The sequence below is a fragment of the Astyanax mexicanus genome, unplaced genomic scaffold (assembly GCF_023375975.1).
Source record: "Astyanax mexicanus isolate ESR-SI-001 unplaced genomic scaffold, AstMex3_surface scaffold_32, whole genome shotgun sequence".
In the NCBI taxonomy this organism is placed as follows: Eukaryota; Metazoa; Chordata; class Actinopteri; order Characiformes; family Acestrorhamphidae; genus Astyanax; species Astyanax mexicanus.
The window spans coordinates 3,263,378-3,278,443 of NW_026040042.1; the positions used below are offsets into that span (position 1 = coordinate 3,263,378).

The window sequence follows — 15,066 nt, forward strand, 5'->3', positions numbered from 1 at the left end:
CCACCGCTGCACTGCTGGTATGTGTTGCTGGTCTCACTACTGGACTATCAGCCCTGCCTGAGAGTTCAGGATGTCATCATCTACCTGCTCAACAGAGTTTATGCTCACCTAGACAGATCAGTCATCACTGTGAGGGTCATGTTTTTTTAATTTATTCACTGCATTTAACAGCATTCGGCCTGATCTTCTGGGTGACAAGCTGACAACAGTGCAAGCAGCCCTTGTCTCCTGGATTGTAGACTACCTGACCAACGGGCAACAGAACAGTGGTGTGAAAAATATTTATTCCCTACAGGTTTCTTGGGTTTTTGCTTTTTTGCCATACTTTCATTTTTCTGATTACCAAACAAAGATAACCTGAGTAAATATAAAAAGCACTGTTAAATTATAATTTAATTTATTAAAAGGAAAAAACTATCCAATCTAGCCCTGTGTAAAAAAGTGTTTGCCCCCTAAACCTAATAACTTCGCTGTGTCACTCTTGGCGGCAACAACTGCAATCAAGCTTGCTGATAACTGGAAATTAGTCTTTCTCATCTCTGTGGAGGAATTTTGTTCCACTTTTCTTTACAGAATTATTTTAATTCAGACACATTGGAGGATTTTCCAGCATAAACGTCCTGTTTAAGATCATCCACAAACAGACTTTAACTAGACCCTCCAAAACCTTCATTTAGTTTTATTAATCCATTCAGATGTGAAGTTTTTGTTTGTGTGCTTTGGTTCATTGTCCTGCTGCAGAACCCAAATATGCCTGAGCTTGAGGTCAGAAACAGATGGCCAGAATCCTCCTTCAGGATTCAGCAGCCCCAGACCATCACACTACCACCACCATGTTTTATGTTCAGTATGATGTTCTTTTTCTGAAATGATGATGTAATGGGACACACACCTTTTAATAAGTTCCACTTTTGTCATGTCCAAAGAATAGTTAAGATGTTTGTTGGCAAATGTGAAATAAGTTGTTGTTTTTTTTTAGGTCAGTTTTTTTCCTAGAAACTCTCCCATGGAGACAATTTTCACCCAGTCTCTTTCTTATTATTGAATCATTAAAACTGATCTTAACTGAGGCGAGTGAGACCTGCAGTTCTTTAAATGATGTTCTGGGATACTTTTGGGATGAGTTGTCCTATTGGTATAATTTTGGTCAGCTGGACTCCTGAGAGGGTTCAGCAGTGTTCCATGTTTTCTACAATAGTGAATAATAGCTCTCACTGTGGTTCACTGGAGTCCCAAAGCTTTAGAAATTACTTTATAACCTTTTCCAGACTGATAGATGATCAATTGCTTTGTTTTTTAATCTGTCTTTGAATTTCTTAACATTTGGGGTATAATAATGTGTTGTTTTTGAGATCTTTTATCTGCTTCATGTTGTCAGACAGGTTCTATTAAGTGATTTTTATATTTTACAGGTCTGGCAGTAATCAGGCCTGGTTGTGGTTAGTGAAATTGGTAGTTAAGTGTGATTAATCAAAGTTCATTTATTAAAAACTTTTTTTCACACAGGGCTAGATTTTTTTGGATATTTTTCTTTCCTTTAATAAATAAAATCGTTATTAAAAGGTTATCTTTGTCAGGTTATCTTTGTCTGATATTAAAGTCAGTTTGATTGTAGCAGATATAATCACTGCCGCTGGAGTTTTTGAACGTGGCTTTAGTCCGATCGGGTGCATTAGAACCAGTTCAAAGATACATACAAACAGCCTCTCAGCTAATGGTTAGAAGAAATAAAAAAATAATAATGAACATGCTTTTCTTTCTGACTTAGCAGTGAGCAAAATTCACTTAACTTTTGAAAGTACTGATGTGGATGTTGCACTAGAACATTTAACAAAATCATTCCTTTCAGTGGCAAATAAACATGCTCCATACAAAAACCTGTGAATAAGAGACAGATCTAGCCCCTGGTTTTCAGGAGAAATTTCCTCACTGCTACGTGAAATGTGAAAAATGGCTTACATTTAGACAATTGAGAAACAGATGCACCTCTGCAAGTAGAAAAGAGAAATAAGATTATTTCCTCAACCAAATTACTAGCTCCTCTAATCCACAAGATTTCTGGAAAGCAGTAAACTTCCTCAAAAACAACTCCCAACAAATCCCAAATAAAATTCTAGTAAATAGTAATTTGATCTCTGACCAGCAAGAACTGTGCCAAGCTTTTAATGTACACTTTGCTGCAGCTGGTCAGATATTTAAAAACACTGACTCAAACCTGCCCGAGGATCAGCCCATCATCACTACTACTGCTTCCCAGAAATTCAATATCTTCACCCTCCAGACCTGCTTTAATAATTACAGACCAATCTCAAAACTGTCTTGTTTATCTAAAATTTTAGAATCCCTAGTGAATAACCAGCTCAAGTCTTTTCTTTATGAAAACTCCATACTGTATAACTATCAATCTGGATTTAGAGAAAGTCATAGCACCATCTCTGCAACCACACTGATTTTAAATGATCTATACAAGGCCCTAGAGAAGAAGAAGTACTGTGCTGCCATTTTTATTGATCTTACAGCAGCTTTTGATACTGTTGATCATGATCTACTATTAGGTTCTTTACATTAGATTGGTTTTAGCAATAATGCAACCCTGTGGGCCCAGTATTACCTTTCTGGCAGGAAGTGTTATGCTCTGTTAAAATTTCTGTGTGAATTCAGTCAATGTTGTGGTCATTGGCTCCCTCTTGTGGTTGTTTTGAAAACTACAGTTATTTTCCCTTTTTTGTAAACTCTGATGCCATTGGTTATAAAGACTCAGGTGATTTTGGTAGGTCAGCCATTTTGTTTGCTGTAAAAGACCAGTGTCATGCCGTGGTCTCTGCTGTTAGGTTTCAGCTGTGTTTGTGCCTTGGACATCATTGCTTGTAAGTTTACTTTCGTTCTATTATCTTGCTACAGATTATTTAGCACTATGGGAGGGAAATGTTTGTATTTATTTTCATATACCAGAAACAGTGTATGATTAAGCATTTTCTTTGTATGTTTCAGTTTTACAAAATACGTTATGAAAGAAGACAAGAGAACAGTAAAGACAGTCAACTTTACTCCAGCTTCTGTCATTTCTTAACTTGTTCACTACCTGTTGATTTGTGTATTGACACACACTGAGAGCAGGATAGGAAGCAATGTGTGTCTATTTGTAACCATAAATCAGACCTACAGCCCATAACAAAAGGAGTCCCACAGGGCTTAATCCTTGGTCCAGTTTTATTTAATATTTTTACCAATGATCTTGCCGCCACTACCTTAGACTGCAAATTACACCTTTATGCAGATGATTCAATCTTATACTGCTCAGCAGATTCTGCACATGCTGCAATAGAAAAACGTCAACGTTCTTTTAACACCCTACAGACTGCTCTATATAAACTCAAGTTGGTTTTAAATGCGAATAAAACCAAATTCATGCTGTTTTCCACATTTTCTAATAGAGTTTTAAATTCCAGAGCTATTACTACTCTGACAGGATCCACCATTGAAAAAGTTAGCGAATATAAATATCTCAGCATCTGGCTTGATGAAAAACTTTCTTTTAAATCCCATTTTAACAAACTCGCCATTAAGTGCAGACAAAAGCTTGGATTCCTTTATCAAAATAAATCCTGTTTACCCGTGCATGCTAGAAAAAGAATAGTGCAGTGCTGGACTATGGTGATGTAATTTATAAAAAAGCGTCCGCCAGTGCTCTCAAACCATTAGACTCTACCATTCTGCTCTGAGATTTATTACTGGTGACCCTTACACCAATTCTTTATGAAGACCTTGATGTAAATGAAATGGTCGACATTTTTAACTCAAAAATAAGATCAGTTCTAGATTTAGTTGCTCCCGAAAGAGAAAAAAAGAATCTCTTTGACTAAGAAAACACCATGGAAAACTGAACAACTGCAACAACTAAAAAGAAAATGTCGTAAAGCTGAGAGAGTGTATAGAAAAACAAAACTGCATGTACATTATGACATTTTAAAAAATTGCATAGAAGAGTACAATAAGGGCATGCGCACACAGAGGCAGCTACATTTCTCAAACATAATAGATGAGAATAGCAACAACCCAAAGTTTTTATTTTCAATCATAGACCACCTTTTAAACCCCACTACCACGAAATACTGGCTATTAGAAGCATCTCCAAGCAAATGTGAATCATTTGCACAATTTTTTAATGATAAAATCTATAATATTAGATCAAATCTGATGAGCTTAAAACCTGAAGCTCTGATCATCTTTAAACCACAATCTGTAATGCAGGATTTTAGAAAGATCTCACTTACAGAACTGCATAAGATAATAACTCAGCTAAGTTCTGCTACCTGTACCTTAGATCCAATACCAACCTCTTTCTTTAAACAGATTCTAGAAAGTGTTATTCAGAATGTTTTGGAAATCATTAACTGTTCCTTAGACACTGGCACTGTACCAGATGCCCTCAAGGTTGCTGTGGTAAAGCCCCTACTAAAAAAGCATAACCTTGACTCATCAGTTTTTAATAACTTCAGACCCATTTCAAATTTACCCTTCCTCAGTAAAATCCTAGAAAAAGTTGTATTTGCACAAGTAAATGAATTCTTAAAAAATAATGATGTGTTTGATAAATTCCAGTCAGGCTTCAGATCGGGCCACAGCACTGAAACAGCTCTGGTCAGAATAGTAAATGATCTCAGAGTAAATTCTGACAGACGCCAAGTTTCTGTCCTTCTTCTCTTAGATCTCAGTGCAGCTTTTGACACTGTAGACCTTGACATTTTAATAGATCGACTTGAAAATTGGGTCGGCCTCTCAGGAACAGTCCTACAGTGGTTTAAATCATATCTTAAAGGCAGAAAGTTCTTTGTTAGTCTAGCCGAGCATAGATCTAATGATTATAATATAAATTATGGTGTCCCTCAGGGTTCAGTTCTAGGTCCTCTACTGTTCTCTCTTTATATGCTTCCTTTAGGACATATTATAAAAAAACATGGAGTCAGCTATCACAGTTATGCAGATGACACACAGCTTTATATTTCTGTTGAGCAAAAGAGCTCTAGACAGACTAACGTCCTGCTTGACCAACATCATTAACTGGATGAATAGAAATTTCCTCAAATTAAATGAAGAAAAAACTGAAATTCTTATAATTGGCAACACAGCAGAAAAATCTATAGTTTTAGGCCAACTTGGAAATTTGGCTCCACAAATCTGGGTGTAATTCTAGACTCAAGTTTAACTTTTAAACCTCATATTGGAAATGGTACAAGAACAGCTTTCTATCACTTAAGAAATATTACACGAGTTAGACCTTTCCTCAAACAGATGGATGCTGAGAAATTAATCCATGCTTTTGTTTTCTCTAGACTAGATTACTGTAATGCGTTATTTACTGGGCTCCCAAAATCTACTACTGACAGATTACAGCTGGTTCAGAACGCTGCAGCTAGAGTTCTAACTCGCGCTAAAAAGAGAGAACACATCACACCTGTTCTAGCTTCACTGCACTGGCTGCCAGTGCCATTTAGAATAGATTTTAAGATTCTCTTACTGGTTTTTAAATGTCTGACTGGATCAGCTCCTCAGTACATTTCAGAACTATTGACAGAATATGTTCCAGATCGAGCTCTAAGATCATCAGGAGCTGCTTTATTAGATATTCCTAAAATGCAATATAAAAAGACGGGTGAAGCTGCCTTCTGTTTTTATGCACCAAAAATCTGGAACTCTCTACCGATACACATTCGACAGTCACCAGATATTACACAATTTAAAAAACAGCTTAAAACACATCTATACACTCTCGCTTTCTACTAGCTTTATAAATTATATTTTATATTTATTGTTTCTATGTTTTGCTGATAAATTATTATTATTATTATTTTTTTTCTACTTTTTCTTTTTTGGTATTCACTTTTCCTATTATTTTGTTTACCTTGTTGTAATGTACCTCTGGTAATTATCTTGTATATTGATCTTATATTGAAAAGCACTTTGAGCTACATCTTATGTATGAAAGGTGCTATATAAATAAAAATTATTATTATATTATTATTATTACACTACTCACCACTGCTCACTATATGATAGAGCTGGTTGGTCCTCACTAGCTGCACCAAGAGAATCTCATTGGCTAATTTTTATCTATAAACCACTCTCTGGTCATCTGCCATCTTCTATCTCTTCACTGATCTTAATTAATAATAATGCATATCAGACTCGTTCCAGTCAGCTGGATCACCTGTTCAGGTACCAAGAGTTTTAGTGAACTGGGAAAATCTGCTTTTAGCTACAGAACACCAGCGAGCTGGAATTCACTACAGGAATCACTGAAACTCAGCTCGCTGGGATCACTGAATCATTTTAAACTTTTAGATTCTAATCACCATCAGAAAGCCTGTGACTGTTTTAAATGACTTTTTATTAGTTTATCGTTTTTTCTTATTTTATTTTAATTAATTTTATTTATTTATTTTTTAATGTTTTATATTTTCATTCTTGTTCTTAGTTCTATTATTCATTTAATCTCTTATCATTTTTTTAATTTTGCTTCACTTTTACTGTTATCCATTTACTTATTTTATGTTTTATACATTTTTCACTTTTACACGTCAAGTTTTTTATGGTATTTTAGAATTTTCTGTTTTACATATATATTTTAATTAAGTTTTGATTTAAAATTAGTACTTCTTTTATTTTTTATTGTTTTTTTACTATTCTATTTTTTATTATTTGTAAATTATTATTAAATGTGTTCAATCCCTTTGATGTTATAAAGGCTCGGCAGCATTGTAAATGAGGGTCACCCTCAATGTTTTTCCCGAGTGAAGATAAAGGTTGATTGATTGATTGATTGATTGATTGATTGAGATCACTTAGTAGCATGAGCCCAACCATAACACACCAACAAGATGTTAATTTCATCTTTAGTGAAGTGTTGTTATCTCTTACTTCCTGTGTTTGCCATTCTTCCTCATCTAAGCAAGGAAGTGATATTTCTATCCCAAACTATGTATTTATAGGCTGGAGGTTGGAGTGATTGAGCGATTTGGTTGATGGACCAAATTATTTTTTGTGTACACGTTTTATAAGTATTTTTTAATAATAGGTTTTATCATTTATATGGATTTTTTGTTTATCTATATAGTCATGTGTGTGTTTACAAATATTAGATCATGCCTAAATATGTCATTTTATTATTTAAATTTCATAATATGTATAATAATATTGATTCCAACACTTTTCTGATTTTTTAAAGCATAATAGTGAATTATTTATATATACTTGGCAGAACTGAATCAATGTTTGTGTTTTGATTGAGGCGTTTCAGAGGAGGAATCAACAAAGATGTTCTTTGAACTTGTTTGTTAAGTTTTGTTTTGTAAAGCTCTTTGGGAAATACTTGTAGAACTGCCTTGTTCTTCTCTCAGGTTCTGCACTAGTTAATTTGTTATTTACTAATAGTGATCACTTTCGGGAGACGCACCCCTAATTGATACGTTTAGTTTTTCAACAAATAATAAAAAAAACACAGACTAATTCATTTTACAAAATATAAAACAGCACAGATTAAACACTGAATAATGAAAATACTCACTTAACCTTCCTGGATGCTTTCACCACTGGCAGCAGCCTCAGAAAACATTCTTCTGATTTCTGAAATTTCCTCAGGTTAAATTCATCCAGCTCCTCTTCTGAATTCAGCATCACAAACGCCACAGCTGACCACTGATCAGTAGAGAGAGTAGCTCCACTGAGATCACTGGAACCTCCTCTGTTCAGGTATTTCTGGACTTCCTGCACTAGAGAATGATCATTCAGTTCATTCAGACAGTGGAACAGACTGATAGTTTTCTCTGGAGAGGGATTCTCCCTGATCTTCTGCTTGATGTACTCCACTACTTCCTCTTTACTGTGAGATCTGTTCTCTCTCTGTATCAGAAGACCTCGTAAGAGAGTCTGATTGGACTCCAGTGAGAGACCCAGAAGGAATCGGAGGAAAAGGTCCAGGTGTCCGTTCTCACTCTGTAAGGCCTTGTCCACGGCTCTCTTCAGGAATTCAGACATTGTTCCTTTTTTGGAGAAACCAAATCCACTGTGTTTCTGTTGCAGCACATTTCTGTTGTTGGAGATGAAGGACAGAAACGCATATAAAGCAGCCAGAAACTCCTGAACACTCAGATGCACAAAGCTGAAAACCTTCCCCAGGTGAAGTCCAGACTCCTGTCTGAAGATCTGGGTGCACACTCCTGAGTACACAGACACTTCTCTGACATCAATTCTGCACTCTCTCAGATCTTCCTCATAGAAGATCAGGTTTCCTTTCTCCAGCTGTTGGAAAGCCAGTTTTCCCAGAGCCAGAATAATCTTTCTAGTCTGTTTAAGATCAACATTACTTTTTCTTTGGTACTTCTGGCTGCGGTGTTTGATCTGAAAGATAAGGAAGTGTGTGAACATTTGAGTCAGAGTCTTGGGGATCTCTCCTCCCTCTGCTTCACCCAACATCCTCTCTAGAACAGTGGCTGAGATCCAGCAGAAGACTGGGATGTGGCACATGATGTAGAGGCTTCTGGAGGACTTCATGTGTGTAATGATTCTTTCAGCAAGGCTCTGATCTCTGATCCTTTTCCTGAAGTATTCCTCTTTCTGAGGGTCACTGAACCCTCTTACCTCTGTTACCTGATCAATACAGTCAGGAGGAATCTGATTGGCTGCTGCTGGTCGAGTAGTTATCCATAGGAGAGCAGAGGGAAGCAGGTTCCCCTGGATGAGGTTTGTCAGCAGCACATCCACTGAGGCTGACTGTGTTACATCAGATACTCTCTTATTGTTCTGGAAATCTAGAGGAAGTCGACATTCATCCAAACCATCAAAGATAAACATGACTTTGTAGTGATGATATTCTATTGGTTTTAAGTATTTTGTGTCTTTAAAAAACTGATAAAGAAGATACTCCAGACTGATTTTTTCAGTTTTCATCAGATTCAGCTCTCTAAAAGGAAGTGGAAATATGAAGAGAACATCCTGATTGGCTTTTCCTTCAGTCCAGTCCAGAATGAACTTCTGCACAGAGACAGTTTTTCCAATTCCAGCAACTCCTTTAGTCAGCACAGTTCTGATGGACTGGTCTTTAAAGAGGTCGTTACATTTGATGGGTGTCTCCTGTGTTGCTGGTCTCCTGGATGCTGCTTCAATCTGTCTGACCTCATGTTCATTATTGACCTCTCCACTCCCTCCCTCTGTGATGTACAGCTCTGTGTAGATCTCATTCAGAAGGGTTGAGGTTCCAGCATTTGAGATTCCTTCATTAATTTTCTGAAATTTCTCCTTTAGAGTAGATTTCAGCTTTCGATGACAGGACGGAGCCAGTTCTAATAGAAATAGAAAAAGCAATATCATTAAATATGGTGAAGTATTAAATATATAATAAAAATGTGCTGTCACTAAAGGCTGTTTACAAAAAAAAAATGAAACTAGTGTAATTCATGCACATATAAAGTATTATGTAAATGATCTAATCACTTACTGGTCTGCAGTTTGTTAGCGAGGTCTGTCTGGTTCATGTTTCTCAGGACGTGCAGTGTGATCTTCAGCGCTCCCTCTCTGACACCACTCTGATCCTCCTCATCCTCCTGCTCTCTCCCAGAGCATGCTGGGTAATCCAGATTCTTCAGCATCTTCAGAAACCTCTCCAGCTGATTCTTTACCAGAGAGATGACTTTGTGCTCCAGTTCCTGATTAAACACATGGTAAGAAATGGTAGTAAGACCAGAACAGATAATAGTTTTATAAAATAATTTGTGGTTTATGTCAATATAATGTTTTGGATATGGGATGTGTTGTGTTGGATTGAGATCAAGGGCAAAACTCAAGATTTCTTTAATATTATTTCTAGCCCTTCTAGCAGTTAGAGCTTTCTCAGAATGTAACAGAACATCATATTTAACAATTTAATATGAAAACATAATGTGATATCTGTGGCTCTAGAGCTTTGACTGCATTTATATTGAAGTAAAATCTTTGTAATAATCTGGATTTCTGAACTGATCATTAATAAATGGTCATCATAAATTAGTGTGTGACTTATTCATTATGTAAATCACAATTACAAACTCAATCTCACTAAATCTATAACACATTTACTGTTGTACTTGTTCTGTATTTTATTGAGTATGTTAAAAAAAACCTCTGCAATTCAACTTGGAAAGAGTAAGTAATGATTATTAAACATCCGTTTTATAGCACATCACTTCATATTTATAGTTTAAAACACCAAATCACATTTTACAGTGTTCACATGTGCTCTGGCATTAGTCACACCTACACACCTTTAATATGGAGTCCATATTTCTCCTGCTGGTTTCTGGAGTCTCCTTCTGGACTCTGTCAGAAAATATTACATTAACATATGTTACTAAATGGTGATTGTGAATATATCTACAGAAAGAAAGTTCCAGAAGATCAACCACCACTGCAACACTCCACCAACCTTCACGCTCACCAAAAAGTTAATTCTAGATTTGATCAGATCAGAGAATCATGTTTCTCACAGTCTGGTGTTTTTTTGTAAAATCCAGATGTGTTTTTTTACAGAGGTGAGGTTTTTGTTTCCTCCATAAAGATCAGATAGCTGGAGAGCTGCAGTGATGATTTATCTGCTGAAAGTTTCTCCCATCTGCACACAGGATCTCTAGAGCTCAGTCAGAGTGATGATTATACACTACACTGCCCAAAGTATTCATTCACCCAATCAAATCATTAAACTCAGGTTCCAATCACTTCCATTACCACAGGCAGACCCGGCGGCATGGGCGGGCATTGGCGGGCTATGCCCCCCCTGACTGGACTGGAAGCCGTATATGTTTTTTTTTTTTGTTTTGTTTTGTTTTCACCTCCGAGTGACCATCTTTCTATTTTTCCTATCTCAGTTTGTCAGTCATACAATTCAACCAATCAGTGAAGGAAGGCAACGTTCTAGCCAATTACAGTTGGAGGGGGGCGGGTCACTGACTAAAGTTCATACTTGAGAAACAGCTACGCTCACCGTTGTTCGTGTGGCATGGATATTCGGACTTATTTCCAAACAAATAAGAGGACAACAAGTGACACTGGAGTACATGAGAATGGACAGGAAGCAGCACCATTCATTTCAGTTGGAAACGTAAGCATTGAAGTCAACACTGGAGTAAACATTCATGCTAGGAGGGTTAGCTACAGCAGCTAGGGAGCACAAGGAGCAGAACCGAGCAGTGCTCAGCCAAACGTGAGTGACGACGTCAACAACAACACTAATGACCTAGGCACTGAAAACCCAGAAAGACCACTCTTGCAGAGTTTTCCTTCTCGCATTTTCTCCGGGATAAAAAGGTCATTCTGCAGTTCATGGTATGGACGTTTTACTTGGCTGGAGTATTCAGTTCAGGCAGATGCTGCATACTGCTACCCATGCAGAAAGTTTCAGGGACAAGGATCCAGATACGGTGATCCAACTTTCACTGTGACTGGTTTCCACAACTGGAAGCATGCAGTGGAAGCTGGAAAGGGACTAAACAAACATGCTGCTTCTAAGGAGCACCTGGCTTGTGAGGCCATGTGGAGGGACAAGGAAAGACAAACTCAAACAAGTAAAGAAATCTCAACATTAATTAACAATGATCAACTGCAGTGCAACAGATATTATCTGTCTGCAATTATTGATGTTGTGGAATTCCTTGCTGTGAACCAACTGCCTTTTAGAGGTGACCACGATGCATACAGTGGCATGAATGAGGATGGATGTGGACTATTTTTGTCTTTATTTGAGTTTTCATTAAGGAAAGACGCTGAATTAGCAAGAATATCAAAAACTATTCCTCGCAATGCAACATACACAAGTCATGACATTCAGAATAACCTAATAGATGTGATGAGTGCTTTAGTAAAAGAGCACATAGTGAAAGAAGTTGGTGAATCATTCTACACATTAAAAGCAGACGGAACCAGAGACCCAACAGGGAGAGAGAATATATCCATAATTCTCCGCTTTCTGAATGAACTATCTGCAGAAAACCAACTGTTGCCATTCTCTACAAAGGAGAGACACTCAAGCGCCTATTGGATCAACGATGGAGTGGACATTTTGCTACAGGTATGTTAATTAGGACTAATTAAGCTGATAATAATAAAGCTGTATTGTGTGAATAACTCTCCTGCATAAATATATTAAGTTTTATTTTCTCTATTTTACAGTCTCAGTCATTCTGAAATCTTTTGATGACCTGTCCATACTGCTTCGAGAAATCACCAGCAACCGGGCATTTGGAGCAGATCTGCGCATTGAAGCAACAGGATTGTGGAAGAGCATGTCTGAACCCAGCTTTAAATTCATTGCTGAGATGGTGCAAAAGATCCTTGCATATCTTGATCCCCCAAACAAGATGTTGCAGTCTGAAGACATGGATCTGCTTACAGGTGAAAAAATATATTTATTTTTAATGCAGACTGTGCAAAAACTATATCTACTACTGAGCAAAGTTACAGTGTATTTACAATAACAATAATAAACTGTTTGTATAGAACCTTTCATTCAAGTAATGCAGCTCGCATCACTTTACAACAAAGAGTTACATACACCAAGTGCTTCACAATGAACATTAAATATGTTAAAAAGAGTTTAATAAAAATAGCAAAATAGAGTAAAAATTGAATGCATTGCTCCATCTCTATTTCTGGTTCAGTAGAAGCAGTTTGAGGTTTACGTTCGTTCAACTCATTATCCATTTTTAAAGGATTTGCAATAAATTCCATTTTAGTATTCCCTTAAAATCCAATCAACTTTATGTAATCTTTCAAAATCACTCAGTTAATTTCTTAAGGTAGTAAAATCACTTATAGTATCTTTTAAAATGTAATAATTAAAAATTTTCTTGGGCATCCCCACAGGAACAATTGTTTTGATATGTGTGTTACACAGAGTTTTAAAACCTATGGCTGGATTTCTATTGGTTCATTTCCCTGCGTCTTTTCATGCAGTACTACACTTTAAATTGTCTTGTATTCTGTACAGTAACAATAAGGGGGTTTGTATTGTCTTCTAGCTATCCAGCTAATCAGCAGTGCAATCACCTGTCTTGAGAATATCTGCACTGAGACAGAATTCCAGGCAATCCAAGCACAGAGTGACAGTGTCACAACAAGGCCATCAAAGAGAAGATGCTCAGAAAACTCTGCCTTTGCCGACTATGTTGTTGAGGAAATCAGGACACGTGTCGATCGTAATGATGAAACAGAACTACGCAGGATTTATTATAGTTGCATTGACTCAGTATGTGAGGAAATGAAAAATCGCTTTGGGAAACATAATTGTGACCTGATGGAGGCACTCAGTGCCCTGGATCCTGTGCATGCCACCTTCTTGGATGTCAACAAGGTGAAGCCCTTACTTGACCTCACCAAGACACCTGCTGTGGACTCCGAATTCGAGGTGGCCCGCAACTTCCTTGTGACACAAATGAAAGAGTCTTCTCCACCAGATGGGAAGAAGTGGACAATGAAACAGGTGATTAAGGCTATAGGCAAACTTTCTGTATTGTTTTTATTGTATTCAAAGATCTCAAAGCTACAATGCTCCAGATGATTAAATAGTCTATATTGTCATGGCACAGTCATGTGGGGTCTTTAAAATAAACTGGGATATTTCAGCATCGGGCCTTCATAAAACTATTATAAAAATCACACATCAAACCTAACATGATTTGGTTAAGTGAGATAATCATTTATTGTTCAACATTATGTGTCATACAATATATGTTATCTGGAGAATCATTCTGTTTGTAATTATGTTGACTTTAATCTTTTCTAATCTACAGATTTTGAAACAGTTCCAGAAGCCATTGGAAGCAATGCCTACTGTCTTTACAGCCTTTAAACATGGCCTGACGTTTGGAGCCAGCACTGCATCTTGTGAAAATTCGTTTTCCACTCTTAAAAATGTCTTCACGGAGCATCGCCAAACTATGCTTCATCAACGCAAGGCCAATCTGATCCAGTTGGCATTTGAGAAGGACTTGACTCAGAAATTTAGGAATGAATGGAAGGACAGTGTCTTAAGAAGGTTTCACACACTACACAAACGCCGTCTGCCACTCTACTAAAAGTGGAGTAAACCTCTTTCTGCTCACCACACCTCCTCCCTCACATGCACAAACTTAGGTTTCTTGCAGGCAGAACAGTTCTCTGTTCTGCTCCTTGTACTCCCTAGCTGTTGTAGTTAACCATCCTAGCATTGAATGTTTACTTCAGTCAGTGTTCTGACATCAGTGCTTATGTTTTTCACTGCATGTGTTTTTGCATATATTTGACTTTTAATTTAATTGAATGAACAAAGCACTGCACTATTGTTTTTTTTTGTTTGTTTGTTTAGATTTTGGGATTTTATTGACAGATTGTTGTTTCTCAGCACTGCAGTCACCATAGAGCCGCTGTTCAATTTGAAGAAAAATAAAAGGCTTTTTGAAAAAAATGTGCCCCCCTGAAAAAATACAATGCCCCCCCTTTAAAATGTTTCTGCAGCCGGGTCTGACCACAGGTGTACAAAACCAAACACCTCCACACACAGACTGCTTCTATTTGTTAGAATTTGTATTAGTAGAATTGTTTTCTCTAAAGTGTGTTTTAGTATAGAAGTTATAGTTGTAGAATTCAGAGAAAACATAGAAGTGTCTTTTCATCTTATTCTCCAGAGTCACATCATCCTTACCTGAAATCAGCAGAACTGTTGTCCTCTCTGAAGTTTATTATTTTATTCATTGAATGGTCACTCTTCATGGAGACACAGCTGGGTTCAGGTGAGTCTGATCTCTTATCCTGATCCAGTCTAAAACACAACCAGTATCAGACACCATCTACAACCTTTCCAGCATGTTGGTGTGATTCTACATTCCTGTGATTTTGATGGTAAATGAGTTTATAATTGGGAAGTTGAACTTGAACAACCTCTCAAGCTTTAATTTCTAAATCATGTTTCTCACATTCTGAGAGTCTTTCAGGGAAATCTCAGAGAGGATTTAGAAAAATGAAGTTGAGACGTTGTTTAAAACATAAATTAAAAAAGAATACAGC

At 37.0% G+C, this 15,066-nt stretch overlaps 2 protein-coding genes across 2 annotated transcripts in view; one reads left to right on the forward strand and one right to left on the reverse strand.

The window, feature by feature from the left end:
• Positions 1 to 15,066, reverse strand: part of LOC103029152 (NACHT, LRR and PYD domains-containing protein 3-like) — a 442,571-nt gene that overhangs the window by 300,124 nt on the left and 127,381 nt on the right. The window lies entirely within an intron of this gene.
• LOC111192074 (uncharacterized) lies at positions 10,803 to 14,439 on the forward strand. The gene is made up of 4 exons (XM_049473008.1): positions 10,803 to 12,094; positions 12,196 to 12,417; positions 13,044 to 13,504; positions 13,815 to 14,439. The coding sequence occupies exons 2-4, from the start codon at positions 12,309 to 12,311 to the stop codon at positions 14,097 to 14,099; spliced, it is 855 nt and encodes a 284-aa protein (XP_049328965.1). The 5' UTR covers positions 10,803 to 12,094; positions 12,196 to 12,308; the 3' UTR covers positions 14,100 to 14,439.

What these genes read in the sequence shown, in the direction of transcription:
- LOC111192074 (XM_049473008.1), top strand. Translation starts at nt 12,309, where the DNA reads ATGTCTGAACCCAGCTTTAAATTCATTGCTGAGATGGTGCAAAAGATC. An exon ending in AGACATGGATCTGCTTACAG is followed by an intron (nt 12,418 to 13,043) that starts GTGAAAAAATAT and finishes ATTGTCTTCTAG; the next exon opens with CTATCCAGCTAATCAGCAGT. An exon ending in AGAAGTGGACAATGAAACAG is followed by an intron (nt 13,505 to 13,814) that starts GTGATTAAGGCT and finishes TCTAATCTACAG; the next exon opens with ATTTTGAAACAGTTCCAGAA.